Source organism: Pyricularia oryzae, chromosome 2 (assembly GCF_000002495.2).
Source record: "Pyricularia oryzae 70-15 chromosome 2, whole genome shotgun sequence".
NCBI classification, from domain to species: Eukaryota; Fungi; Ascomycota; class Sordariomycetes; order Magnaporthales; family Pyriculariaceae; genus Pyricularia; species Pyricularia oryzae.
The window spans coordinates 4,548,256-4,570,038 of NC_017850.1; the positions used below are offsets into that span (position 1 = coordinate 4,548,256).

Sequence of the window (21,783 nt, forward strand, 5' to 3'; positions counted from 1 at the left end):
CTAGTAAAGCCATCGCCAGAAAACCAGATGTGCCTGCTTTCTGATCTCACCTTACCCAAGGCTTTATAGCCCCAGGGTACTGGTCTCACGCAGCTCAGGAATCTTGCGTTGGAATCCCCGGGTTTCATCGGCTCCACTGCAGATTTGACCCTGTAATGGTACCGCGAGCTGGGTTCTCGGGTTGGCTTTGAAACTTTGACCTCTCCCGCATTGCGAATCACTATTCCGCTCGTTCACGATGGAACCAGATCAGAGTTCTTTTCTTGAAGAGGAGAGCAACCTTTGACGTCACCGCCACGGCTTATTGGAATCAAGAACAGAACTCACTGTAATTATCTCCATACGCAGACTCTGGGACTTCCGCAAAGACCCTGTGGTTTTTCAACAAAGGTCTTCGGGCCAGATTTCCCTCGACGGTACAGAGAATGTATTCATCATCTGTAGTGGCGGCCAATTCATCCTCACACCCCGGATTGGTCGTCTTGGATGAGCAAGTCTCAACATTTTGAATGCTTTCACTGTTGAACCGCGGCCGGCTGATTTGTATACTGGTGGCCTGCAGCGGAGTCTGTCCCAAGTCTGGAGTTCCGTTGCGCGTGACCGAGGGTCTCAGAATGTCTAGGGGGCTGTCTTCCATCAGGTAAGTGCACGGATAACAAGGCTGGGAGACAATCTCCGACTGCAGCAGGCGGCTAAGATCCTGGGTTCTTTGCGGTGGGCTAGAGGTAAAACGTGTATGGGATTCCCTGTTTCGAATCGGTAACCATGTTGTTGCAGTCAAGGTCGGATGAGGATGGTACATTGATCATGATTCTAGGAACAACTCGTGTCTGGCTGCTCGTCCACTCTCTGTAATAGTGGAACTTTGGCCATTGGGTGCCTAAGATCGGTAAGGTACCTACCCCAAGTCGGAATTGTAAAAGTGGCAAGAATTCGAGTTTGAATGCCACTTCCTTTCTTACAGGGCCGAATGGCAGATGCGGAAGGGGCCTCCTCATGCTGAGGTAGGTACCTAAGGTAAGGTAGGTATGCAGAGACTTGAACAGGGATGAGCGGGACTGGACACTTCGACTTGCACTGTGGTTGAACAATACTTGCCTCTGTTACCCAACTAGGAAGGTACCTAGGTAGACTTCTGTATAAAGTTCACAGTCTCCCGATATGTGTGGAGGGGAGGGATGTGCAAAGGGCACCTCTACCTTGATGGTCTTGGGTAACTCATCGGTGAAAGTAATGGATCGATGGGTTTTCTTACCAAACTGGCTTTTCAAAATCTCATCATGTCCAAACAAAGAATAATCAATCACAGCTCTTGATCACCATTTTTAATTTCGAGGCTACTAACTCCGATCAGCCTCCGCACGACACCGATGATGTATCTCTACTTTGTTGATCATATGCCTTTCTGCAAACCTGCTTCATCAGTCTCCTTGGAGCCATTCTACCCGTCATCAGCTCGAATGCTTCTATCGCCATCTCGCTAACCACTCCCAGACCGTCGACCAGTACCCAATATGGCGATACAGATTGCTGGTATGCCCGGATCTGTGCTACTAGGGGCGTAACAAGAGGCTCATACGCCAACTATAATCAGTCAGTACAGACCCTTAAGGGTTTCAATGGACAAAGAAACGTGGATGTGTTGTGACACATACCTCCACTACCACGCCTCCCGTCGGGCTGCTTAGCCACTGCTCAGGTAGCGTAAAGTTTACAGGCAGACCGTCATCAGCACTGACTGCAGGCACACAGGATATGATGACTGTCGGCAGCTCATACACATCAGGCCATTCTCGCGACCGAGATGGTAGAACGTGGCAGACTTGGGGCTGTGAAGGCGTAGTCGCGATCTTCTTCTCTCTGACAAGACTGTTGAAATGCTCGGCTACTTCAGACGCATTCCGCTGTGTACGGTTGTGTATAAAAATGTTTCGGCAGCCGAGCTGAACCAGAGCGTAAATGGCTGCTCGGGCCATACCGCCGGCCCCGACAACCAGCGCAGTTGTCTTGGATGGCCTCACATAGTTTCGCGGACTAATGGAGCGCTTGAGACACGTCAAGATGGAGCTCCAATCCGTATTGTCACCATAAAAATTGTTTACGGGACCAGCCTTGTTCCTGGAGGTTGCGTGGCTGAGTATAGAGCCCGTTTGGCCCCGAAGTGGAAGAAGCACGTTGACCGCGCCGATGATGCTGGCATGGTGGCTCTTGAGTTTCAGCTGAGGCATGATGGCGACCTTGAAAGGTGCGGCCAGAGAAGCGCCACCAAAGGAGCTATCATAGCAGATGCGATAAAGCTCCCCAAGTGTTGAACATGATACAGCTTGGAAGGTGTGCGGGATCCTCGAGAAGTCGTATGCGGCCTGGTGCATTGCTGGCGAGATCGAGTACGAGACGCTCGCGCCGAGGACATAGAACCGAAGGGGATCCAGCATCAGCTGAGTGAAGAGTCGGTTGAAAGAGTTTTCGTAAGTGCAGACAGTGGCCAGGTGGTCTGTGTTGTCCATGCCCGAATGCTTCACTGGGATTAGAATGTTTGACTGGAGAGGTGTTCTCGCACCGAGGACCGAAAAGTCATACGCGACAAGAGGTGGTTTCGGATCAGGTACCGTCCTTTGTATCGTCTCTTTGAGCTCCAAAAGCCGCTCTACCGGGTTGTCGCCAGAACAGAACCTTATCATCCGGACCACATCACATCCCAAGGATTTTGCGTGTACAAAGTTGTCCAGTTGGGACGGGTCTGCCCAAGCCAATGCCCCCATTCCCAGATACCAAAAATTGCCGATTATCCTTGTCCTCCCCCGGCGTTCCAAGACCCGATTTATCAAAGTCGAATTCCTTTGCAGGTCTAGACTGATATAGTCAGCATTGAGACGCAGGCCTAGTTCGAGCAGGTCTGCATCCACCGCGTCCTTCTCTTCTTGGCCCCTACGGCGCTGGTTCCTTGGGTTCTCCTCCACATGAAATATCAATGGACAGCCCAGGTTCCTCCTTATGAGGGCTACCTGCTTGGCAATGACATTGGGCAAGTCATCTGGCCAGCAATCCACTATCAACTCAACACAGTCGCCGGCAGCTTCGAGATCATCCCACAAAACCGTCATTTCTAATAGCCAGGAGAGACGGAGCCTGAGAGCGTAGGAGTATTGTCTGAACTCGGGTGGCAGAGCGTGTATGGAAAATGGGCTCTCGAGGAACTTCCGGCGCCAGCCCTGACCTTGCATCAAGTCCAGAAACGTAGTGAAATCCTCTTTTGCGTTGACAAGGGTCGAGGAGCTCGCAGATAAGGCATCCCACCGAGGAGACCCAGTATCGTCGATTGACGCATATTTGGTGCTGGAGGGATCGAAAAGGTTGAAGTACTCCATGTTGGAGCAGCGCCTATGACTCTGGTCCGCAGCTAATATCTGCGTCGCATCCGACTGGTCCAGAAACCTCTTCATTTGGTCCTTCTCACGATGGACATATACGACCGGATTCGACCTGCAATACTGATCCAGGATATGTTGGGCTTCGTCCGAGAGACTCGTCATGCCACATACGATAATGCAGCCGTTGCGGTTCATATCTAACATTCGTTTGAATACATCTGCATTCTGGCGTGCAAATGCATCTTTGCCATGTTGTCGCAAATACGTGGCCCTGGATACACCGGTGATTTGCTCAAAGCAATGGTCCTCAGTTACTAGACGTCGGCGGAGATGAAGGGCTGCTATGAAGCCCAGAGACCGTTTTCCGGCGCCCCTGCATCCCACCAAAATGATGGAGGCATCCTGGTCATGCAGACGTTGGTTTCTGGGTGAACTGGGGGTAGCGGTCGACTTTGTCATCGCCAGGGCCGCAGCGCTAACTTCCTCCTGCTGTGCCGAGATGTTCATTTAGATGCGCCCGACGCCTCAAGGCAATTTCGTTTTTGTTTCTTTTAAGAGACCAGCCGTATAAGAAGAAGGAGAAAAAGAAAAAAGAAATAAAAAAAGAATTGATGTCCCGCAGTCGGGACCTGTTTCCAGTGCAAGCCAAAAGATGTACAAGTGATACTCAAAAGGCCCAATTCCTCGTCAAACCGCATGCAGATTAGAGCAAAAAGTCGAGAGAAAAAATGAGCCGGCACTGAACATCAAAAATGAACGGGCGGCAGGGTCAGAAAGTGCATGCTCCTTCCATCGAACCATGCGGTGATAAAAGTCGGCACAATATGAACAGCAAGTAAGGCGCCATGCACGTCACGGAATCCACTCCTAGATTATGAAAATGAGCGGGATAGGATATGGATCTTTTGAAGTATTTCCTGTCTAATACGGCAGATGTAGCGGGATAATCCACGGCTTGCTGACAATTTCGTATGCGGAAATACATTTTCCCTGTCTGCAGGCATACTACTACTCTACGAGTGCATGACAATTGTTGTGGCTTACCTCATCAACCACATACGGTATATCAAATCTCCCTTCACATGCGAGCTAGACGGGGGTTGGAGTTTATGTATGTCTTCAAACCCCGCCATGCTAAACCCCGCTCCCTGCCCCGAGACTGAGGAGCCAAACTGAGATCCACGTGATTTTATGTGCAAAGTGTTGATAGGAATCGTATGATCGCTGCGATCGGTAAAAACGATATAACAAAAATAACGGTATTCTATTGCATGGTAACATGGTAACTAGCTGTCTGTAACTATCTACGTGATCGCATGAATCGGTTGAAGACTGTGCTACGTGCTCCGGGATCACGTGGTATCACACGTGAAGCAATTTTAGTAGTCCAACACACCCCTGTGTATAGTAGTACCTAGTCTCAGTGCTCAGACTAGACCCCCCCCCCCCTGCGTTGCAGACACTTTCCGGACCGCTAGCTATAGATTCTAGATCTTCAGCACTATTCACTCCAATACAAGGCTTTCCTACCTGATAAATCAGGCTGCACATGCACGTTGGTGTGCGTCACCTGTTTGCTGCAGTGTAAATTATGTACGCCTGATCCGATGTTGCTTGGGCCGGCCCCGCTCGGCGAGGACTAGAACTAGTAATGAATTCAACTGCCGTGCTTGCGTGCCCATCGAAAGCTATTAAGGGTTAGGAGAACAGCACACCACCCCGCTCCACCTCGGCTTTACCGGGCAATCTGCGCAGGCTTGCCGATGGGCTGGGGTTCAGGCTGTATGCGGCTCAACCATCCGATTATGTCACAGGCAATGCTCGTAATTATCAACAAAGCCCCTATGTGACGATGATGAGCACCGTCGCCTCTATTGCCGCAACCGAAAAGGCCGCCGTACGCCGGCCGGATGTGCCAGATTGGGAGGCGGCGGCGGCGGCCAGTGATGCGGTTAGTGAGGAAAAGCCTGCCAACCCCCGCAAGAGAAAAAAGAGCTCCCGGGCGTAAGTTTCCCCCAAGAGCAATCAGGATGGGAGCCACTAAAAAATTAAATATAAGTTCCGGGCTGACTGAAAACAACCACTTCTTTGCGGCTTTGCCTCCCGTGTGGCAAAGGAGCAAGGATTGATTATTCTTTTTTTTCTTCTCTCAATTCAGTTGTGATTTTTGTCACGTCAACCACCAGCCATGTGACAACGCAAAGCCACGATGCGGCTATTGTGAGAAGCACGGAAAGCAGTGCCTCTACCTACGACCCCAGAAGAAGAGAGGTCCAGCGCAGGGATATCGTAATGCCCTACACAGCATGCGGGAGAGTGCAGCAGCTTGGGGCGTGGCCTTGAGCCTGATACCCGAGCTGGATACCATGGTGGAGGCGGCAATAGCCCAAAGCGACCAGGACGGCCAAGCCATCTCTGTATCGGTCAAAGACCCCGACCAGCAAGATGCCTTGATCGCCTCGTGGCAGCAGAGTCGGGCATTCAGAGCATTCTTTGGCGACGAGGCGGCTGTGAGCGCAACGACCGGGGCTGCAGTATCAGAGAAAGAGGAAGGCTCGCCAAAGGGGAACGAAAGACCTGTTGCGGCTCAGGGTACTCATTCTGAGCGGTCACAGCCACCAGCTCCCCTGCCGGGGGCAGAATGGCAGCCGGCCAAGAAGGAATCACCACGGCCGAAACATAGTAGCTTTCTCACGTCGCCTCCACTACATGACGGTAGCCTCACAGGAATCGGAATCCAAAATATTTTTGACGGCATGGATCACAGTTTGGGCCTGTCATTTTCAGTCTCTGACTTGGTGGTTAAGGACGCAGAAAGATCGTAAGTGCAAAGAGCTGATTGGGTTTTACCTGTCTATGGGTCAAATACATCATCAACGCAACGTGGTGGCTTATTTGTGCTGACTTGTACCCAAACAGCTCTGATAGATTCTCTCAAACACTTGGATCGCTCGGTTTCGCGCCGGGTGAAACTCTGGAAGATTTTGTTGCCATGTCCTCCAACCCCGAGCCTATTCATGAAGGTCCATCAGAAGAGGACCCTTCTCTAGGGAGTGAGATGGACCAGAAAGCATACTATGAACTACTCATGGGAAAGAGCTTTTTTCCTTGAGCATGCGTATGCTCAACTGTATCACGAAGTTCCTGCTTTCAGCAGGCGTTAGCTCTAACAGCGGTCCCCAAAACCGAGCCATGACACCCGAAACCGTTGTTGTCCGGCACATTCCACGTTGGAGACTACAGGTTCAACAAGGATAATGACTAGAACCGGGTCCATTCAGTCCCAAACATTCAAGTAGCCGCGGGCGGCTTGAAAAACCCGAGAACAGTTTTCTGCCTCTGATAGGCAGTCACCAAAACAAGCGAGGGGCCTGCTTTCGATGACAAGATAAGATTTTCGAGGCGAGTAATGCCATTGAAGGCCGTCCTCGGCACGCATCGGTAAATAAACAACCATCAAGAGCCGGGTTCATCCCAGATTGCGACAGCGCAAAGCCCAGCACACGCCAATGGGCCCTGACCTCTATGATGCAGCAGAAGCTTTTCTGGTGGCATGCCTGGGTGTTATGCGAGCTATTGATGGTATCGCAAAGCAGGGTCAAGCATCCAACGACACCGGCGTGGAAGATACTAGTGGTGCCAGGGGCTTTGGCCTTTGCAACAGAAGGGTAAGGGGTGGAAAGTATGTAAGGTAGATCCGTCCGGACCTGTACTAGAGACGGACAAATGAAGAATAACACAAAAAAACTAGCTTGCATGTGCCAAAATTGGCTAGAAAGGCTGTATAGATTGTCGAATTGACGCGAAAAGAAAAGACATTATTTGTCACTTTGGTTTTCTTTCGCACCCCCCCCCCTTAATCTTCCAATGGGAATATTGATGAGCAGCTTGTCAAACCAGGTCTCCAAAGGGTTAGGGGAAACTAAAGCCAGCGGGTCGTTAATTTCGTGGAAGGTGGGGTCCAATTAACGCGTCCGGGCAAGTCGCGTAAGGTGCCTGACGTAAAGTATTGCACCTAGCTCCAGCTAGTTTTGGTGCTCTACCTGAATTAGGCACTCCCGGGCAATTCGGTCTGGCCATTGTAAAAATTCTATAACGTTCTCAAACTAGTTGATGTTGACAAACTGGCTCTATCCCGGCATCCCATTGAGATAAAGCTCCACAGATAAACCTTTAGAGCCCGTCTCTCGAAATGTCGCTTCCTTTTGCTGTGCTTCAACACGTCTCATGATGGCCGACGTAGCCACAATTAAAGCCATTGAGGCTGGTGTTGTGAGTACGACCACAAAAACTTAGTCTAGCTCTTCCCGACGCGTGAAGAGACAATGAACGACTTAGACGGTCTGTCTGACTCTTGTTATAGGTCCATCAAATCCAGTCGGGGCAGGTCATCGTTGACCTCTGCTCAGTGGCCAAGGAACTTATCGAAAACAGTCTGGACGCCGGTGCCACGGCCATTGACGTCCGGTTCAAGAACCAAGGCCTGGACTCAATCGAAGTTCAGGATAACGGCTGTGGAATAGCACCACAGAACTATGCAAGTGTGGCCCTGAAGCACTACACCTCCAAACTGTCGTCCTTTGCAGACCTCGATACGCTGCACACCTTTGGGTTCAGGGGTGAAGCGCTGTCGTCGCTATGTGCGCTATCGCATTTCACCGTGACGACATGCTTGCAGTCAGACGTTCCCAGAGGCACGAAACTCGAGTTTGAGGTGTCCGGCAAACTCAAGAGCACGAGCTTGGTTGCGGCCCAAAAGGGAACTGTGGTCACCGTCGAGACCCTCTTTCATAACCTCCCAGTCCGCCGTCGGGAACTGGAGCGTAACATCAAGCGTGAATGGGGTAAAGTCATCAACTTGCTCAACCAATACGCCTGCATTCAAACCGGCATCAAATTCACCGTATCACAACAGCCAACCAAAGGCAAGCGTACGGTGCTGTTTTCAACCAAGGGCAACAAATCTACCCGTGAAAACATCGTCAACGTTTTTGGCGCAAAAACGCTCTCTGCTCTTATCGCAATGGAGCTGGAATTGGAACTGGAGCCGACGACGAGCAAGGTAACCGCCGCTGCGACGGGAAGCACCCGACATCAAGGCGAGACGACTACGGTATTTGTACGAGGCCATGTCTCACGACCAGCTCGTGGCGAGGGGCGACAAACTCCAGATCGGCAAATGTTCTACGTGAACGGGCGTCCCTGTATCCTTCCTCAGTTTGCCAAGGTCTTCAATGAGGTTTACAAGACCTATAACTCAACTCAGTCGCCATTCATATTTGCCGATATTCAACTTGATACTCATCTCTACGACGTCAATGTCAGTCCTGATAAGAGGAGTATACTGCTCCACGATCAGGGCCGCATGCTGGACAACATGAGGGAGGCTCTCATCGAGCTTTTTGAGAAGCAGGATATCACTATTCCTGTCTCTCAACTGATAACACAAAAGCCCACTACCCCTTTCAAGATCTCAACGGTTGTAGGGCGAACTAAGAGCACGCTCTCCTCTGTAAAGCAACATAAAGATGTGCAGGAGATTGACGACGATGACGATGGAGACGATGAAATGACAGACACGCCAATTCGAGCAAATCCAAGACAGAACTCGGGATCTGTCATTTCAAACCAATCTCTGGCAGGGGTGTCAACAGGAGCCTCCAACTCCATCAGCGCTCGGGCTCAACGTAAATCTGATGCACGACCCGAGCCACGTATAGTTGCGGCTCCTCAAAAGAGAAAAGAAAGCGTTCCAGATGGGGTGGCTACGTTCCTGTCCAATCTTAGAGGTGACTACATCTACAACGACGAGACAACCCCTGCAGAACCTGAAGTGGAACAAAAGAATAACGACGAAGAGGTTGATACGGAAGCCGAGCCACAAACACCCAGCGCTGCTGAACTTGGCGAGGATGACGCTCAAGAGCACATTGAAGAGTCACCAGTTCCAGCAGTTGCACCCCCGAGAAGCCAGGGAATCAAAGCTAGCCACACTTCTTCCGCGTTCTCGACATCAAAGAGGCCGTCCAGTGAGGTTGCCACAATAACAATTGGCGATCAAATGGTCACCGGCGTTATCGGGGGCTCGCAAAAAAGGCAGCGCACCAGCCAAATGTCACAAACTCGTCAGGGTAGCAAGTCGAGATCCCAAACCGGGAAAGGAAAAGCTTCTTTGCCGTCGTTTAAAGGACGCCTAACGCAAATGTTTGCGGCCGCCTCGACACGAAGGTCCGATTCTGACCCAGGCAGTTTACTCATGGATGATGCTTCCCCAGAGAATGATGAGGAGATAGATGGCGATGATTTGATGTTTGAGGCTCCATTAGACCACAGCCAGTTCGAAGAAGAGGCGTCCGATGACGATGATCAGGAACGCAGTATCATTGAGAGCTCACAGGACAAAGAACACCAATTACCGCGGAGAGACTCGCCTCCTCCACTTACTGAGGAGCATGAGGATGAAGCTCCGAATTCTGAACAGAATAACGAAGCCCCTGATAGCCCAGGGATGTTTGTCGATTCAGCCAACGATGAAGACGATTACGTAGAAGAAGAGGAAAAAAGGAGACAGGAAGAGGAGAAAGTACAGAGGCTAATCAGTGAGGCCGAGAAGACAGCCAATGAGCCAAGCAAAGATATGGAGAAGCGATCCCAGATGATTTTGAAAGGAAGGTCCAGACGCAAGGACTCTACCTTCACGCTGGTGCAGACTTTGAGGCTACCTCATTGGTCTGTTCATCGTCAAGAGAGCACATGGCGAGCGTCACTGGAGAAAACTACAAAATCAGACGAGCAATCGACAACCGGTGATCACAGTGACGAGGACACTGCATTGAGAGCGGACGCTGACGGTGTGGACGCTGATACCGAAAATGCCGAGCAGAAGCTATCTCTCACAATCACCAAGTCGGACTTTGCGCAGATGAAGATAATTGGACAATTCAATCTCGGCTTCATTATAGCTGTCCGCGAGGCTACCACCAAAGGGGCCAGGGATGTCGTGCCCAGTAATCGGACTGGAGGCGGCTTCACAGATGACGAACTCTTCATCATTGACCAACACGCCTCGGATGAAAAGTACAATTTTGAGCGCCTTCAAGCCAGCACGGTTGTTGAATCCCAGCGGCTTGTTCGACCCAAACCCCTGGAGCTGACGGCACTCGAGGAGGAGATCATCATCGAAAACCAGAAAGCGCTGGAGACGAATGGTTTCATCGTGGATGTGGACGAGTCGGGAGAATCACCCGTCGGTTCGCGATGTCGGCTGCTCAGCCTGCCCCTGAGCCGTGAGACAACTTTCTCGCTGACCGATCTCGAGGAGCTAGTCAGTCTACTGGCCGACAACCCAACAACGACCGCGACGACCGTGCCCAGGCCGTCCCGCGTCCGCAAGATGTTTGCGATGCGCGCATGCCGCAGCAGCGTCATGGTCGGCCGGGCTCTCTCTCAGCCCCAAATGGAAAAGGTTGTTCGACACATGGGAGGCATGGAGAAGCCGTGGAACTGTCCTCACGGGAGACCAACAATGAGGCATCTATGTGGTCTGGGTACTACGTGGGACGGTAGACTTTGGAAGGAAGGCGATGGATTCGGCGACGAAGTTAATAATCAAGACAACGGAGACTTTTCTGTTTATACATAGAGACGACGTCCCGTATAAAAAAATATTACAGCTCTTTTGGGCCTACGGAGAAGACTTGATTTATCAATGTGGGACCATGGGATCATGAGGACACACAATGTTATGCCTTATGCATGGTTGATATAGCTACGTAAAATCTACCTATCCTATCATTACATGGATTCGCGGAGCAAAATGGCGTCGTTACTAAAGCCAACAAATCAGGAACCTCCCACGTTAATCCAAACACAAAACGCCCCCCCTCAAAAAAAAAAAAAAAAGAATGTCCCACAGGGTCCAACATGTAAGCGTCGCTTTTCCGAAGCGACAGTGCCTCCAAACTCTTCCAACATCAGATACAAGCCGGTCAACTAAGTTCCCCTTCCAAATTAACCCTGTTTTTAACGCCAAGTAAAACAAAAAACCCAAGTTCAGTCAAATTCCCCTTAAACGCCTTTTTCCATAAAACCAGAAAGCCTGCGTAACCTCCAACCGAAGAAATCAATGAAGCCTGGTTCAGAAAAAGTTCCTGGCTCCACCGGCACGGCCTTCCTCAGCCATCTTGCCGCTGACGTTCCGCCTAGCATAAATGTTGCCGACGCCGTTGCCCATGTCGTAATAGTCGTTGCCAGTCGACACTTGGCGAGGGGATTCCGTGTGGGTGCGGCCTTCGCCTGTTCCAGCGACCTTGATGTTGACGGTCGTCACCATCTCGGGCGGCGTGCGAGAGCGGAGGTCACCATAGGGCTTGGAGTAAAAGCCAGACTCTGGCTGAATGGAGCTGTCTCTCTGCCGGCCGGCCCAGGTCATGCGCTTGCTGATTTCGCGACCAAACGACTTGCGACGGGAAGCCTTTGGCGGAGTGTCGATCACCTCAGCGGAGGGGGTCAAGTCTGCAATGTCCTGGCTGTGGTTGGAGGCATGGGGGTCGGTGGTCATATCAGATACGGCAGTGCCTGGGCGGTATTCGAATGGGGTCTGGGGCCGTGGGGGCGTCGAAGGGTTCAGGCGAAGAGGATGATGATTGTCTAGATAAACAGTGTGTCGGTGTGAGGGGACTGGTGGCGGGGCGCTGCTACCGAGATCGGACTCGTCAGCATCGGGCGCAATGTTCCGGCGGTACCGGGAAGCGTCGTCATAGAGTCCACCATTGGCAACAATCTCATTCTCGTCGTCGGACTCGTCCGAAACGCCGTCGTCATGACCGAGATCACGACGCTGGCTGATCACTGAATAAGGACGATCTCCCATGGCAGCGCTAAGAACGAGGTTGTTGATGGCCATCTGCTGGCGTTGCTGCGTGCGGTGGATAAGGGACTTGGTCGGCATCCAGGACTCGGTGAACTTGGGCTGACGGCCCTGGCTGCTGCCACTGCTGCTGCCGCGGGATCCTGGGGCTCCTGATTGCTCATCAAGTGGAACTCCTGAGTACAAGCCGCGAGACTGTGTTTGCGGCTGAGTAGGGTGATATGATGGGGGTGATGTGGACATGGAAGCAACCGACATAGGGCGGACTGGTCCTTGCAGGTTCTGGGCCGTGGCGTGTGATTGCGCATTGCTGATGCTATCTCTCGGAGCGCTGTGGGAGTATGTCTGGTACATATGGCTCGGAAGGTCGATACGTGAGTCCCTCTTGGAGTACACGCTGACATCGCTACCACGCCTGGTGTGGGAAAAGGGGACAGACGGTGGTTGAACCGAAACATCTTTATAGGGCGCACCAGAGCGGTGGTGGGACTCGATGGGGGTAGAAAGGCGACTTGTGCTGCCCACCGTGAAACTAGTGGACGTAGTCGCAACCGAGGACTTGTTGCGCTTGTGGTCCTTGCGACGGCGGCCGGCCTGGACGCGACGCGCAGTCAAATGAGACTCGAGAGGATTCATATCGGGTGGCAGGTGTGTGATCTGACGGAACTGGTAAGCAAGCCAGGCCGAGATGATGAAGGAGACGAAGTGAAGGCCGGCGCTAGCAATCAGAGCGTAGTAGGCAGCCTTGATGAAGTATTCGCGCAATTGCGAAGGGCCGCGAATCAGGGATCCCCAATGCATACTGTCATTGATGACGGCAATAACACCAAACGTGAACAGTCCGAGACCGGTGAGATCAAAAAGAGACGAGAAGACCATGTAGCCGGCAGAAGAGGCGGGTGAACGCTCTCCTGCAGGTCGCTGGAGGTGATATATCGAGTATGTGTTGTGGGTAGTGATTCCGGCAGCCTCGAACGATTGAGCTTGATGTTAGCAGTGGTTCCTGTTTTTCATTCGTGCCTCAAGAGAAAATGCGAGTGAGTATGCACAAATGCGAAATTATCGTTTGTGAACTTACAGAAATGCGCATGATCCAAGAAGTCAACTCCGGGACATCTGTCAAGAGAATGAACATGGCAAGGATACCGACTGCTCCAATCAGCTCAGGAACCCGCAGACAGAGCTGCACAACTCTCAAGCGGACGATCCATCTCTTTGTTCGTTCGCCAATCCTCTTGTTGTTGGACCGGTGCGAGAGAACGGCTTGAGCACTGAAGACATGGGAGATTCGCAGTCCAGAGTTAGTGACCTGATACAGCCTGACATACCGTTCCAAGCCCACAAATGACGGGATACTCACTCAGGATGCTGGTTGAACTTGACTAATGGTCCTTCTTGCTTGGGTCGCGGTGGTTTCACCTCCCAACTGGCACGAGTGACGGCCTTGGGATCGAACGTGGTCGGAGGGAAACGTGCATCATCGTACTTTTCCTGATCATAGAGGAAAGGTCGCTGAACTGAGTTCATTCTTGCAATTGTGATGAGAAACCCCTCTGGTAGCGGCGAGGGGCCGAAAGGACGAAGCGAGTGTTGTGTTTCTGGACTGGAATGCTGTTGTCTTGACGGCCCACTCCGTCCAGCTTAAAAACAAAGTGAGAAAGAAGAACGAAAGTACCTTTAGTAGCTATAAATTTGTCCGTAGATCGAACCGACTGTTGATATTTGGAGAAGGAGGTGAAATAAAGGCATGGTACCTTGCCCAAGGTTATAGCTTTCGGGCATTTCAAGAGTGGGACGAAGGGCGGTGGACGAGGCGCGTGGTAGTAAGAGCATGGTACACTTTCCAGCTCCGTGGTTACCACGGCAACATGACGTCTCAAGCTCATTCGGGCAGCTACGCGCTAAACTACCTGCCGCCATCAAGCCAGCCCTGTGGTGGAGGGGACATGGAATACCCTGCAATCTCACAATGATCCACAGTAAAGCTCATACTCCTTGGTTGTCTCTGAAGCTTCCGCCGATTTGGGGGCTTGGCAATCCGTCAATTGAGTTATCGATTTTGAAGCGCTAATAATAAACTGCATCCAAAACCTTTTCTTTTCGGATAGCTCTGACTTCTTGAGGCGAAAGCAAAGAAATTCACGTTTATCACGAGGCACTCGGTTCCTGCTCCTCTGAACTTCACAATATGCGTCATTTGGTACTAGCAAGAACGAAACCACGCATTGTCACACCATGTTGCAGTCACTCGGTTGCTCGCTCCAGCGCACTGGTCCAAAAAGCACAGCAACATCTAAATAGAAGCCAGACGAGGGCCGCATCTGCACCTAGCACCACAAAAAGACATGAAACCCCGTTTCGCATGGCCGTGATTGGCTCCGGGCCGGCTGGTTTCTACACAGCCTATCATGTAATGTCGCGGATTGAAAACGCCAAAGTCGACATGTTCGAGGCTCTGCCGGTGCCGTTTGGTCTCGTGAGGTTCGGTGTTGCTCCTGACCACCCGGAAGTTAAGGTTAGTGGAGGGACCTATGACATTAGTATCATCAGCAGTATCACCAAAATGCTCCTGGGCAATAACAAACAACAACATAAAAATAACGAGTACAATATAAACACGCATTGGGTATAGAATTGCCAAGACAAGTTCAACGAGGTTGCTGCGTCGCCAAACTTTAGATTCGTTGGTAACGTGAGCATAGATCGCCCCAGCAACCACCACGGGGGTGCAACAATCCCCTTGTCTGCTCTGTTGAGCAATTATCACGCCGTTGTCTTTGCATATGGCGCTATCCAAGACAGGACGCTCGGGATCCTGGGCGAAGACCAGAAAGGTGTCTACTCGGCACGTGAGTTCGTCGGCTGGTACAACGGCCTACCTGAGCATGCTGGCCTCGACCCGGACCTCACACAGGGCGAAGAGGCTGTCATCATCGGCCAGGGCAACGTGGCCCTTGATGTTGCAAGAATGTTGCTTCAGGACGTGGATGTGTTGCGCAAGACGGACATTGCAGAGCATGCAGTCGAAGCCTTGTCCAGGAGCAGGATCAAGAGGGTGCACATCGTTGGTCGTCGAGGCCCCATGCAGGCTGCCTTTACCATCAAGGAGCTCAGAGAGTTGGTTAAGCTGGATCGTGTGGCGTTGCACCCTGTCGATGCGTCACTTGTGCCGAACCCCAAGGAGATAAAGGAGAGACCTGCAAAACGCCTAATGGACCTTCTTCTCAAGGCTTCTCCCGTATCGCCCGCAGAGTCCTCCAAGTCGTGGTCCCTGGACTTTTGTCTATCTCCCACGCAGTTTATCAGCAGCCCAGAGGACCCATCAAGATTGAGCGCTACTGAGTTTCACCGTACAATCCTCTCGAATAATTTTGATCCCAAGGCCAACGTTCAGGGCATATCAAACGAAACCATCACCATGCCGTCTTCCGTTGCTTTCAGATCCATCGGTTACAAATCCGTACCTTTGCCGAGCTTCTCTTCTCTCGGAATCGAGTTTGATGAGCACCGAGGAATCCTACGCAATGACGGCCTGGGGCGCGTGGCAAGAGAGGTGAGGACCACGGGCGCTGCCATGGCACAGGAGCATTTCAAGGGTCTGTATTGTGCAGGCTGGGTCAAGAGAGGCCCTACGGGCGTCATCGCATCCACTATGGAGGATGCTTTCATTACTGGTCAAGCCGTCGTGGAGGACTGGCATTCGGGTGCCGAGTTCCTCTCTTCTGGAAATGAAGAAGGCTCCGGATCCGTCTTCGGTTGGGATGGGGTTGCCCAAGAAGTGTCGGTAGGTGATGCCAGGATCTTAGACTGGCAGGACTGGCAGAAGATAGACAAGGCCGAGAGGGAAAAGGGCCAGCTCAAAGGAAAAGAAAGAGAGAAGCTACCTACAACAGCAGCTATGCTGTCAGTGGTTTCATGATCAAACCAAACTCGTGGGAGGTGGTAACAGGATGATAATTGTACAAAGCTCTATAGCGGTTTGGTCCGTACTCTACTCTGTTTTTTATGTTTATATCATATAAATCTTGCGTCTGTAAAAAACACCAAATCTACTCATGACTTGCCGAGCTTCTCGGTTAGCTCTGGTACCTTTTCGAACAAGTCCCCAACCAGACCGACATCCGCGACCTGGAAAATTGGCGCATCAGCATCCTTGTTAATGGCGGCAATGACCTTGCTGTCCTTCATCCCAGCAAGGTGCTGTATTGCGCCCGAAATACCAACAGCCATGTACAGCTGCGGCGCAACCACCTTGCCCGTCTGCCCGACCTGCAGGCTGTTGTCGGCATAACCGCTGTCTACGGCTGCGCGCGACGCACCAACAGCAGCGCCCAGGGCGTCTGCAAGCGGCAGCATAACCTTGTCAAATTCATCCTTGGACTTCAGGCCCCTGCCACCGGAAACGACACGGCCGGCAGTCGCGAGGTCCGGCCTGTCCGACTTGGCGAGGTCCTCCGAAACCCACTCGGACTCACACTCGGCCTTGGGGTCGGCACCGTCCTCGATAGCTGCCGATCCTCCCTCAGCCGGCGCAGCCTGGAAGGCCGTGCCTCGGATGGTGATGATCTTGATCGGATCGCTTGACTGGACCGTAGCGATGGCGTTTCCGGCATAGATTGGGCGGACAAAGGTATCCTCGCTCTCGACGGCCGTGATGTCGGATATTTGCTGCGAGTCAAGCAAAGCGGCTACCCGAGGCATCAGTTTCTTGCCAAAGGCTGTGTGGCCGGCAATGACATGGGTGTAGCCGCCCTTCTTGATGTTTTCAACTAGGAGTGGTGCATAGTTCTCTGGGAGACCCTGTTGGAAAGAGCGGGAGCAACAGCAGTCAGCATCAACCTTGTTTTTTTATCCGAGCAATCTCAAGAAAAACAGAACATCAAGTCTCACCTTCTCGTATGCGCTGTTCTCGACCACCAGCACCTTCTCTACGCCTCCGACCTTGGCAGCCGCTTCTGCGACACCCTTCACGCTGGACCCAGCAACAATTGCGTGTACAGAACCTCCAAGCTTCTGCGCGGCTGTGACTGCACTCAGAGATCCGGCATTAAGCTTGCCATCTCGCTGCTCGAGAACTGCAAGTGATGAGAGCAGCCTCCGAAAAGCGGAAGGGCTCATTGCGAAGACTGCGGACGCCGGCCTGGTCGAAGCCTGGCCGAGCACGGCTCTTCGTGCTGCCGAGAGCATTCTGGTGTCGGCGGGGTAACCCTTTGCTTTTGCTGAGAGTGAAGCAGATAGGGCTCGTTCGTTGGTGGGGTTTGAAAAAGGTCGCGATGAAGATTTCTATGTTGCACCTCGGAAATGCCGAATGGGTCAATCAGTAGAGTAATTGAATTCAAGTCGATGACGCCTGTGCTGTGAATGCGTTGCGCCGCCGAGGCCATCCACCTTCTCCCGAGGATAACCGGGGTTGACGGCCTTGGTTTAACTGGACAAACCGCACGCACAGGTCAGGCAGCGGGTTAGGGTTGATCTTGATGCCTCGATTCGCAGGCAAAAATAACCCTTGGCGGGTAGCTCTAGCACGGACTTCAAATTTCCTATCTCGCCAATCCACGCTTCGGTTCGACGCGACACCTAGTGAAGCCGGGTCGGTCCATCGCGCGTGTCCCTGTCCCCAATTCAAATCCATCGACTTTCGACACCCTACAACCACATACAAAGTGCCTCGAACCCTTCGTACGCATTTCTAATCATCTGCTTGCGACACGTATTCGATGAGGCAGTGATTTGTTTCTGGATTTTTCGAGTGTATACTGTTGTAACCGGGCGCGACTAGCTTTTCTTTTTTCGTCGTTGGCTGCAGAAACCCAATCAGAGCTCCCATTAGTTTTCTCCGGAGCGCGCATCCGTCGCCAGCTATGGATGGAACCACCACATTCGGCAGTGTCGCGCAAAGCGCATCGCCGAGCAACAACCCAGCTGTAGCGCAACCATCGCAAGAGTCCGAGAATCAGCCAACGGCTCCCAAGGCGCCCGAAGGTTTGTGATTGGCGAATAATGATGTACCTTCCGATCGCATACATCCCTAACATTGAGCAAAAAACCTATGCAGATGTCCAGATGTCAGAGGGTATCTCAGCCGATCCACCCATCAAGCAAGATAGCACAACCCCCGCCCCTCCTCCAACGGCAGAAAACCCAATCGATGCGCCAGAGGGGCCCCCGGCTGAAACTACAGGCGCTCGTGAGGATGAAGAGATGCGCGATAGCCAGGACGTGCCGACCGATGCACAGCCCAAAGATGGCGAGGCGGCGGCAAATGGCGCAGGCCAAGAGTCCAAATCCAAGGAGACTCTGGAGAATGCGGCGCGCGAGCATTTGATATCCCAGACTTATGCTATCGTTCTCCCCAGCTACACTGTCTGGTTTGACATGAACGCTATCAACAACATCGAAAAAAAGGCACTGCCTGAATTCTTCAACAGCCGGAATCGCAGCAAAACTCCCGCTGTGTACAAGGACTACCGCGACTTTATGATTAACACATATCGTCTTAACCCGGCCGAGTATCTCACCGTCACAGCTTGCAGGCGCAACCTGGCCGGTGATGTGTGCGCCATCATGAGGGTGCATGCCTTTTTGGAGCAGTGGGGACTCATTAACTACCAGGTGAGAAGAGATTGGAATTCTCCGTTCAAACATGGGTAACCCGCACGGTAACCGCGTTCTAACATAACATTGTCCCCCTGGTCACAGGTCGATGCTGAGCAAAGACCAGCGCCGGTGGGACCTCCCTTCACTGGACACTTTAGGGTCATTTGCGACACCCCACGAGGTCTGCAGCCGTGGCAGCCTGCTGCAGACCCTGTCTTGCTCCAAGGGAAAGCAAGCGGTCAAACAGATGCCAAAGCGGCTGCTGCACCTGCACCAAAGACGGAGCTGAACCTCGAAGTTGGTCGCAACATATATGAGGCAAGCGCAAAGGGCACAAAGCTCTCCTCCAGCGATATCAAGCCCAACGGCGATGTTCCTACCACCAACGGCACTCCTGCTGGCGCCGCTGGTTCCGCCACTGATGGCCTCACCAAGGCACCAATCTCAAAGGTCACATGCTTTACCTGCGGCAAGGATTGCACCAGGGAGTACTACCACAAAGTGCAAACCGAAGGTGGCGCCAACGTCCCCAAGAAGGAGTTGTGTCCTGGATGCTATGCCAGCTCAAGAATGGATGCCAAGGAAGATAACATGGGCTACGAAAAGATGGAGAACCCGCAGTATCCCGCTACCGTCGATCGCGAGGCACCATGGACCGATGAGGAGACTGTTAGGCTCCTGGAGGCATTGCAAAAATACGATGAGGACTGGGGCGAGATTGCGAACCACGTTGGCACGCGGACGCGCGAGGAATGTGCACTCCACTTCCTTCAGCTGGATATTGAGGACAAGTATCTCGATACCGAACCGCTGCAAGCAAATGTCCCGACTGGGTTCCCCACCATCGGCAATGATAAACTCTTGCCATTCTCGCATGCCGACAACCCGATCTTGTCTGTGGTTGCGTTTTTGGCAACGCTGGCTGATCCTACCAGCGTGGCTTCCGCTGCTGGCCGCTCGTATGAGGACCTCACAAAGGCGCTCAGGAAGCAGCTTGAGCTTGGTGACTCATCACAAACCAACGGAAAGGGCAAGGAAAAGGATGGCGACAGCATGGACGTTGACATTCAACAGGAGACCACGACGACGACAACCACTACAACCACGACGACCAAGACATCTATCCAGGGCCTTGCTGGTATTCCCCTTGCTGCTACTGCCTCTCGGGCTGGCGGTCTGGCATCGCACGAGGAAAGGGAGATGACACGCTTGGTGTCGGCTGCGGTCAATGTCACCCTGCAAAAAGTAGACATGAAACTCAAGTTCTTCAACGACATGGAGTCCGTGCTGCAGGCTGAGAGGCGGGAGCTTGAGAGGGCGCGGCAGCAGCTGTACCTTGACCGTCTGGCCTTTAGGCGGCGGGTGCGCGAAGTACAGGATGGCCTCAAGGCGGCCGTTGCAACTGGTGGGGAGCAAGGCCTCCGAATGGCACAAGATGTGACCATGGATGGCGAGCGTCTCAGCTTCCAGGCGCCGCCAGATGCCGGCGCTGTTCAGCCTTTGAGCGCCGAGGGTCAGATCAAGACATATGAGGCCTAGGCTATCTTGCTGATTGAGGTTTGTTGAGGTCTTTGCACTACGTCAGGGAGATAGATCCGGTATACCTTAGAGCCACATGTCGTTCAGAATCTCGATGATGGATGCGGTGGCACGGCTGGCGCTGTGAGACAGGGGGGTTGTGTTGTTTTACAAAATGTATTGCTATAAGCGGAGATATTGGGAGTAATTGTTCCGGGTCAAACGGGTATTTAGTTTATATGGAGTTCCGTTTCGTTGGCTGTATCTCGTAATCAAGCTTATTCCAGGTTCTGCAGACGTAATAATAACCAATCAAACTGGCCCAGGTGAGTTGACTGGCTTGCTAGGTCTTATACACAGAAACAGGCAACGGACAACTACCACGTAGAAAATACCGAGGGATTTGTCACTTGATGTCATGACTGATATCCGGCCTCTTTGAATTTATTACTTCGTTTTGTTCTCCTGGCTGTAGTTATATTTTTTTGTCCTACTAGTCTACTATGTAAGCAGACTAAGGCTAGCACGTGCAAGTTACCTTGGGCATGCGACACTACCCCGTACCTTGCCTACTGCTCTACATATACCAAAGATACCTTGGCTGCGTGCACGCCCAGACTCGACGAGCCAAAAATTGAACCCGTAATGACAGATTATTCTCTGCATTCTCATACTACATACTTGAGATGAAGCTCCGTCCATCCGATCCAACCTAGAGCAGCACCCGTTCGCACGGCATGGCACATATAACCCGGTCCATCTTGTATACTACACAGATAGATAGATACCTACTTACTTACCAAGCTACCTTGCAAACATACAAAATTCCATAGGTACCGTATGATAGGCAAGCACCCATCATATGCGCATCCAAGAAAGCAAGGAATAACAAACAACAAACGCTCGATGTTCGGACAGGCGGAGGGATTGTATCTGACCCTCCAACAAGCACTGTAAGCGACGCCTGACCTCTCAAAAAAAAAAAAAATTGTATCGTGAAGCGCACGGTGTGGTATGTGTCTTCATTTACACCAGCAATTTCCATCACGTGCATATCTTTTGGAGGCGCCGCTACGCAACTGACGTCTTCCCGCGTTCGCGCGACCAATTCCGCACCGAATCGCACGGGGGTGGTTCGCTAACGGCTAACCTACCCCAGAGGTGGGGGTGTGTGGGCTAAATCGCCTTTATCTTAGTACAGTCTTTCTGGGGCAGGTTCAAGTTTCGTGCCTCGGTCCGCTGGAAAGTGGATTACCTGCTAGGATTGTTTGGGTATGCCGAGCCCAGCCATGCGCAAACGATTTTCGATGGGAGACTCGTGATTAGAGGCGGCCATTGGATAGAGAAATAGAGACAAACTGACAAAAAGGAGAAGAAGAAAAAACGAAAAAACGAGAAAACCCCGCGGGCACTCAATGGCAAGAAAAG

The 21,783-nt window shown here is 52.1% G+C and overlaps 7 protein-coding genes across 7 annotated transcripts; 4 read left to right on the forward strand and 3 right to left on the reverse strand.

Moving 5' to 3' along the window:
• Window positions 1-1,173: 1,173 nt before the first annotated feature.
• MGG_14813 (quinate repressor) lies at window positions 1,174-4,326 on the reverse strand. The gene is made up of 2 exons (XM_003714663.1): window positions 1,656-4,326; window positions 1,174-1,584 (listed from the first exon to the last, which is right to left on the reverse strand). Exons 1-2 carry the CDS (start codon window positions 3,876-3,878, stop codon window positions 1,351-1,353), a joined length of 2,457 nt encoding a protein of 818 aa, XP_003714711.1. The 5' UTR covers window positions 3,879-4,326; the 3' UTR covers window positions 1,174-1,350.
• An 820-nt stretch (window positions 4,327-5,146) lies between these two features.
• On the forward strand, window positions 5,147-7,384 carry MGG_15759 (uncharacterized protein). Its single transcript, XM_003714664.1, has 3 exons — window positions 5,147-5,375; window positions 5,530-6,192; window positions 6,291-7,384. Exons 1-3 carry the CDS (start codon window positions 5,224-5,226, stop codon window positions 6,481-6,483), a joined length of 1,008 nt encoding a protein of 335 aa, XP_003714712.1. The 5' UTR covers window positions 5,147-5,223; the 3' UTR covers window positions 6,484-7,384.
• MGG_15760 (uncharacterized protein) lies at window positions 7,373-11,219 on the forward strand. Its single transcript, XM_003714665.1, has 2 exons — window positions 7,373-7,643; window positions 7,735-11,219. The coding sequence occupies exons 1-2, from the start codon at window positions 7,599-7,601 to the stop codon at window positions 11,011-11,013; spliced, it is 3,324 nt and encodes a 1,107-aa protein (XP_003714713.1). The 5' UTR covers window positions 7,373-7,598; the 3' UTR covers window positions 11,014-11,219.
• MGG_01717 (uncharacterized protein) lies at window positions 11,102-14,019 on the reverse strand. Its single transcript, XM_003714666.1, has 3 exons — window positions 13,601-14,019; window positions 13,319-13,511; window positions 11,102-13,209 (listed from the first exon to the last, which is right to left on the reverse strand). The coding sequence occupies exons 1-3, from the start codon at window positions 13,765-13,767 to the stop codon at window positions 11,509-11,511; spliced, it is 2,061 nt and encodes a 686-aa protein (XP_003714714.1). The 5' UTR covers window positions 13,768-14,019; the 3' UTR covers window positions 11,102-11,508.
• Window positions 14,020-14,226: 207 nt separating this feature from the next.
• MGG_14814 (NADPH:adrenodoxin oxidoreductase) lies at window positions 14,227-16,354 on the forward strand. The gene is made up of 2 exons (XM_003714667.1): window positions 14,227-14,755; window positions 14,873-16,354. The coding sequence occupies exons 1-2, from the start codon at window positions 14,429-14,431 to the stop codon at window positions 16,157-16,159; spliced, it is 1,614 nt and encodes a 537-aa protein (XP_003714715.1). The 5' UTR covers window positions 14,227-14,428; the 3' UTR covers window positions 16,160-16,354.
• On the reverse strand, window positions 16,153-17,659 carry MGG_01719 (electron transfer flavoprotein subunit alpha). Its single transcript, XM_003714668.1, has 2 exons — window positions 17,131-17,659; window positions 16,153-17,040 (listed from the first exon to the last, which is right to left on the reverse strand). The coding sequence occupies exons 1-2, from the start codon at window positions 17,425-17,427 to the stop codon at window positions 16,294-16,296; spliced, it is 1,044 nt and encodes a 347-aa protein (XP_003714716.1). The 5' UTR covers window positions 17,428-17,659; the 3' UTR covers window positions 16,153-16,293.
• Window positions 17,660-17,825: 166 nt separating this feature from the next.
• On the forward strand, window positions 17,826-20,712 carry MGG_01720 (transcription regulatory protein SWI3). The gene is made up of 3 exons (XM_003714669.1): window positions 17,826-18,222; window positions 18,296-18,852; window positions 18,940-20,712. Exons 1-3 carry the CDS (start codon window positions 18,102-18,104, stop codon window positions 20,374-20,376), a joined length of 2,115 nt encoding a protein of 704 aa, XP_003714717.1. The 5' UTR covers window positions 17,826-18,101; the 3' UTR covers window positions 20,377-20,712.
• The last annotated feature ends 1,071 nt before the right edge of the window (window positions 20,713-21,783 follow it).

What these genes read in the sequence shown, in the direction of transcription:
- MGG_01720 (XM_003714669.1), top strand. Translation starts at nt 18,102, where the DNA reads ATGGATGGAACCACCACATTCGGCAGTGTCGCGCAAAGCGCATCGCCG. An exon ending in GGCTCCCAAGGCGCCCGAAG is followed by an intron (nt 18,223 to 18,295) that starts GTTTGTGATTGG and finishes AAACCTATGCAG; the next exon opens with ATGTCCAGATGTCAGAGGGT. An exon ending in GGGGACTCATTAACTACCAG is followed by an intron (nt 18,853 to 18,939) that starts GTGAGAAGAGAT and finishes CCCTGGTCACAG; the next exon opens with GTCGATGCTGAGCAAAGACC.
- MGG_15759 (XM_003714664.1), top strand. Translation starts at nt 5,224, where the DNA reads ATGATGAGCACCGTCGCCTCTATTGCCGCAACCGAAAAGGCCGCCGTA. An exon ending in AGAAAAAAGAGCTCCCGGGC is followed by an intron (nt 5,376 to 5,529) that starts GTAAGTTTCCCC and finishes CTCTCAATTCAG; the next exon opens with TTGTGATTTTTGTCACGTCA. An exon ending in GTTAAGGACGCAGAAAGATC is followed by an intron (nt 6,193 to 6,290) that starts GTAAGTGCAAAG and finishes GTACCCAAACAG; the next exon opens with CTCTGATAGATTCTCTCAAA.
- MGG_14814 (XM_003714667.1), top strand. Translation starts at nt 14,429, where the DNA reads ATGCGTCATTTGGTACTAGCAAGAACGAAACCACGCATTGTCACACCA. An exon ending in CTGACCACCCGGAAGTTAAG is followed by an intron (nt 14,756 to 14,872) that starts GTTAGTGGAGGG and finishes CATTGGGTATAG; the next exon opens with AATTGCCAAGACAAGTTCAA.
- MGG_01719 (XM_003714668.1), bottom strand. Translation starts at nt 17,427, where the DNA reads ATGCTCTCGGCAGCACGAAGAGCCGTGCTCGGCCAGGCTTCGACCAGG. An exon ending in AGAACAGCGCATACGAGAAG is followed by an intron (nt 17,041 to 17,130) that starts GTGAGACTTGAT and finishes TCTTTCCAACAG; the next exon opens with GGTCTCCCAGAGAACTATGC.
- MGG_14813 (XM_003714663.1), bottom strand. Translation starts at nt 3,878, where the DNA reads ATGAACATCTCGGCACAGCAGGAGGAAGTTAGCGCTGCGGCCCTGGCG. An exon ending in CGGGAGGCGTGGTAGTGGAG is followed by an intron (nt 1,585 to 1,655) that starts GTATGTGTCACA and finishes GACTGATTATAG; the next exon opens with TTGGCGTATGAGCCTCTTGT.
- MGG_01717 (XM_003714666.1), bottom strand. Translation starts at nt 13,767, where the DNA reads ATGAACTCAGTTCAGCGACCTTTCCTCTATGATCAGGAAAAGTACGAT. An exon ending in AAGTTCAACCAGCATCCTGA is followed by an intron (nt 13,512 to 13,600) that starts GTGAGTATCCCG and finishes CCATGTCTTCAG; the next exon opens with TGCTCAAGCCGTTCTCTCGC. An exon ending in CTTGGATCATGCGCATTTCT is followed by an intron (nt 13,210 to 13,318) that starts GTAAGTTCACAA and finishes CAATCGTTCGAG; the next exon opens with GCTGCCGGAATCACTACCCA.
- MGG_15760 (XM_003714665.1), top strand. Translation starts at nt 7,599, where the DNA reads ATGATGGCCGACGTAGCCACAATTAAAGCCATTGAGGCTGGTGTT. An exon ending in AAGCCATTGAGGCTGGTGTT is followed by an intron (nt 7,644 to 7,734) that starts GTGAGTACGACC and finishes CTCTTGTTATAG; the next exon opens with GTCCATCAAATCCAGTCGGG.